Raw genomic sequence first — 4,362 nt, forward strand, 5'->3', positions numbered from 1 at the left:
TGCTCATGTGCTGCAGGGACAGTGAGGACAGGAGGACGTGGTGTCATTTATCTGATGAACAGTGGACGTTGAATGTGTTTATAATTTAGTTTTTCCTGATGAGCCTTTAAATGATTTTCTTTCTATAATCCCTGGGTAAATACTTCACTGATTCATATTATTATTGCTGTGAAACATTTAGTTGATTTAACTGACCACGGCCACACCTCAGGTGAACTTTATATTTTGTTTGTTTTTTTATAGATCAACAGTGCTTTCAATCATCCTCTCCTTGAATTTTGTTCTGTTTGTTACAAAAACTTATGTGATGTTTATTTTGAAAAAAAATAATATGAAATACTTAGAGTGAAAAATAGATGACAGATGACGGAGAGTTCATCCTGTATTTTCATGGATCACAAAAGAAACGTATGAAGACGATGAATAATGAGATCCAGTCATGACATGTGATAATAATGACCCGTGTCATTAGTCACATCATTGTTATCATAGAAAGTTTAACATTCATTTGACTAAAGACGACATTCCATTCTCTTCTATGATGTTAATTAATCCAAGGTCAGGGTTGATTTTCTGGTTCAGATTTATAATGTTAATAGTTGGTCGTAATCAACCTCATTACACTTGTACTGCAGGATAATCATATTTTACTCCCAACTACTTTGCCCTTCTCACTCATTGTAATTAAAACACGTCCTAAATGTTCCCTTGTTATGAATGCACAGAGAGAGAAGAGAGGATACTCACAGAGAATACTCGGGGGGAACGCCCTTAAAAGCCGGGAGTTCACGGACGTACTCATTATGGAACCATTTGACTTTGAAGTGAAGATTCATGTATTCTGTACTTTTACAGTAGCGCTGCTTATCATGCTCTGGAAGGAAGATTAAAAAACACAGACAGCACACAGGTTAGGATGGACAGACATAACAGAGAGATAACAGAGAGATAACAGATATAACAGAGAGAGAACAGAGAGATAACAGATAACAGAGAGATAACAGATAACAGAGAGATAACAGCAGAGACCAGCAGAGACCAGCAGAGACCAGCTGAGACCAGCAGAGACCAGTAGAAACCAGTAGACACCAGCTGAGACCAGCAGGACTACTGGTGCTCTCACTCTCAAGTACAAAGGTTGAGAAACTACAGCTGATAATTTACTAACAAAGAAGAGATTCAGCCAAACCTTTGACATTCACACTCTTCCACACACACCACGAAACCAAGCCAAGGACGTGGCAGAAATATGTTGAAGATTTTTAGGCGTGAAATCCCTGCAGGTGTTCAGAATCATGAAGCTCAGAGAAGAAAAGAATATTCTGTGTGAATACAATCAAAGAATATGATTTTCCACTGTCTGAGCCCAGTGTGATGGTTGAAAACATTGAACAGAGTCTCAAGGGAAATGATCTGCAGAGAGCAGAGTTTCAGAGACCCTGCAGTGAAATAAAAGACGCCGTGGACTGGTTACAGTAGACGGAGTGTAAAACATCAACCTGGTTGGATTAGAGAGAAAAAAAAAGTCAGTCGGACATTAAAAAGACACCTGGGTGTTTTTAAAATAAGGAGATTCTGTCTGTGTCTGTGTCTGGGTCACATGACTTCAGTGAAATACTTCTATAATAAAAGCACGACTTGAGTCCTCCAGGTGGAATACCCAGAGGTCACCACTAGGGCACTAAAAAGAACCTCGTTTTATTCCCAACATTATGTGAAGTCAAGTGGGATTTTTATGAAGGGAAAAACATCAAAAACAAAATGATGGAATAAAGAACAACTTCTGGGATCAATCTGACCGCAGTTGAAGTTAAAGACAGATCTTTTATTTAAACTTACTCTGAATTTGTTTTCCTGCCAGTATTTTTTTATTTCAAGGTTGTTCACTGACCTTTACAGACAGATGTCAGTAAAAAATAAAAATTCTCTGTAATTTAAAAAAGTTTGTACCATTTACTAAAAGTCTGTTTCTACAGATCATTGTGACTGAGAGGTTTTCATCACTTTACACTGACGTTAACTGGCATTATACAAATAAAGATAAATGATGGATGGATGATTGGATGATTGGTTGGATGGACGGACTGACCGTCGTTGTCTGAACACATGCCAGAGCAGAGGGAGCAGGAGGGACGCGGCGGGGGGGGGGGGGGGGGCTGAGGGTCCCTCTCTCGGCCACAGCCCTCAGGGACAGACCGACTCTCTGCCGTAGCCACATTGATTTAAACGCCACCGACATTGTGATGAACTGCAGTGGTCGACCACAGCATTGCAGTTCTCCTGTTAGCAGCTAGTGGATATCTGGAGACAAATGACTGAAGAGGCAGAGTGTCGGCTGTTCCTCTGTGACATCATTCCCTCATTCTGTTCTATGACCCAGTTCTGTCAAAGGCCTTTGTTAAGCTGTATCAAAAGGCTGTGTGACACAAAGTGCTTCAACAGCACCACCTTCAGGGAGCATCCCCACGGCCCCACGGCTGAGGGAAATGAACAACGCAAGGGTATAATTATTTTGAAGTTAAAGACAGATCTTTTATTTAAACTTACTCTGAATTTGTTTTCCTGCCAGTATTTTTTTATTTCAAGGTTGTTCACTGACCTTTACAGACAGATGTCAGTAAAAAATAAAAATTCTCTGTAATTTAAAAAAGTTTGTACCATTTACTAAAAGTCTGTTTCTACAGATCATTGTGACTGAGAGGTTTTCATCACTTTACACTGACGTTAACTGGCATTATACAAATAAAGATAAATGATGGATGGATGATTGGATGATTGGTTGGATGGACGGACTGACCGTCGTTGAGTTCTGTCAAAGGCCTTTGTTAAGCTGTATCAAAAGGCTGTGTGACACAAAGTGCTTCAACAGCACCACCTTCAGGGAGCATCCCCACGGCCCCACGGCTGAGGGAAATGAACAACGCAAGGGTATAATTATTTATCTTTGAATGACAATATATGTATATATATATATATATATATATATTTAAATTCATATAAATATTTATTTGCTCATTTTTTTATTTTTGTGACACTTGCTGTTCTGGTTCACTTGCTGTTCTGGTTCACTTCCTGTTCTGGTTCACTTCCTGTTCTGGTTCACTTCCCGGACTGTTTTTCTGTTTGATTCTAGAACTAAAGAAAAACCTGATGATCTGTCTTTGCCTAAATGTTGCTCTGTTTGTTGTTGGAGAGGATTTGTCTGAGGAAGGAGATTTTCTCAGCCCCCCCCCCCCCCCCCCCCCCCACACACACACACACAACATATAAATGTGACAGAAATATAACTGTGTAATCTATAAGGTAAATCCTTCCAGTTTTTCTGCTGAGGAAACAAAATAAATACAACAAATAACACATTATTTCAAATGTAAAATTAAACACGCTGCATATTTATAAGATGAGGTTAAAAAGCTGTGACATCAGAGACATCAGAGAGGTTAAACAGAGGGACTGTGAGTTCAGAGCCATATGACTATGATGAGCAGCTTGTTTTGTGATGATGAAACCACACAGGACATCAAACTGGGCTGCTGCTCTGTGTGATTAAAGAAAAACCACACAGGACATCAAACTGGGCTGTGATTAAAGATGGGAGTTACACGGGTGTGGATTAACGGTTGGATCTGTGGAGATGAACCGTGGGAGAAGTGACTGACTTTTTTATAACACAGCAGCAACAGCAGCGCCGCAGTCTGGGACATGACTAACGTATTTTGATGGAAAACAAAAACAAAAAAACTCCGTCTGCCGAGGTGCCTTAATTAGAATTCAATCAAACGTAATCTGTTCCACAGACTGAGTCTGAGTTAATGATCTGCTGTCGGTCCAATGACGTGCTCTGGAGAGCACAGCCAATGAAACGCTGCACAGGTCACACATACAGTACAGTACGTAGGGGAGTTTCATAAATCTGAAATGGTCTTTTTACTGTGTTCATGATGAAGGAGTTCAGTTCACAGGCAGCAGGGCTTTGGTTTGAGTTAAAGTGTAAAGATCTTTACATTTTATCTGGAAACATCAGTCAGCTGTATCCAATCACAGACAGTTAGTCTCCCCATCTCTGCTCTCCCTTTATTTGTCTCTCATATTTATCTTTCTGTCTCTCCTCCTCTTCCTCCCTCCTGCCTCTCCTCTCACATCCAGCCAGGAGCTAAAATTAGAAGCAACCGTTTCTGCACCAGCACAAAACGCCTCGGAGCAGGAGAAAGGGGCTGCATCAAAGACCGTGTGTGTGTGTGTGTGTGTGTGTGTGCGCGCTCCCATACAGGTTCTTCTTCTCTTCTGTCATTCTTTTTTTTCTGCCTTCTTCCACTGTTGTCCAAGGTTGAACACAAATGGAGCACAGCCCCCCCTCCCAAA

At 40.7% G+C, this 4,362-nt stretch overlaps 1 protein-coding gene across 6 annotated transcripts in view; it reads right to left on the reverse strand.

The window, feature by feature from the left end:
* unc13c (unc-13 homolog C (C. elegans)) overlaps window positions 1-4,362 on the reverse strand; it is a 100,176-nt gene that overhangs the window by 17,146 nt on the left and 78,668 nt on the right. For all 6 annotated transcript variants that reach the window (XM_025055423.1, XM_025055425.1, XM_025055426.1 and 3 more), the window contains one exon: window positions 748-874. In XM_025055423.1, the coding sequence (XP_024911191.1) occupies window positions 748-874 (127 nt within the window). The remainder of the gene's footprint in view (window positions 1-747; window positions 875-4,362) is intronic.

The sequence above is a fragment of the Cynoglossus semilaevis genome, chromosome 5 (genome assembly GCF_000523025.1).
Source record: "Cynoglossus semilaevis isolate Cse_v1.0 chromosome 5, Cse_v1.0, whole genome shotgun sequence".
Lineage (NCBI taxonomy): Eukaryota > Metazoa > Chordata > Actinopteri > Pleuronectiformes > Cynoglossidae > Cynoglossus > Cynoglossus semilaevis.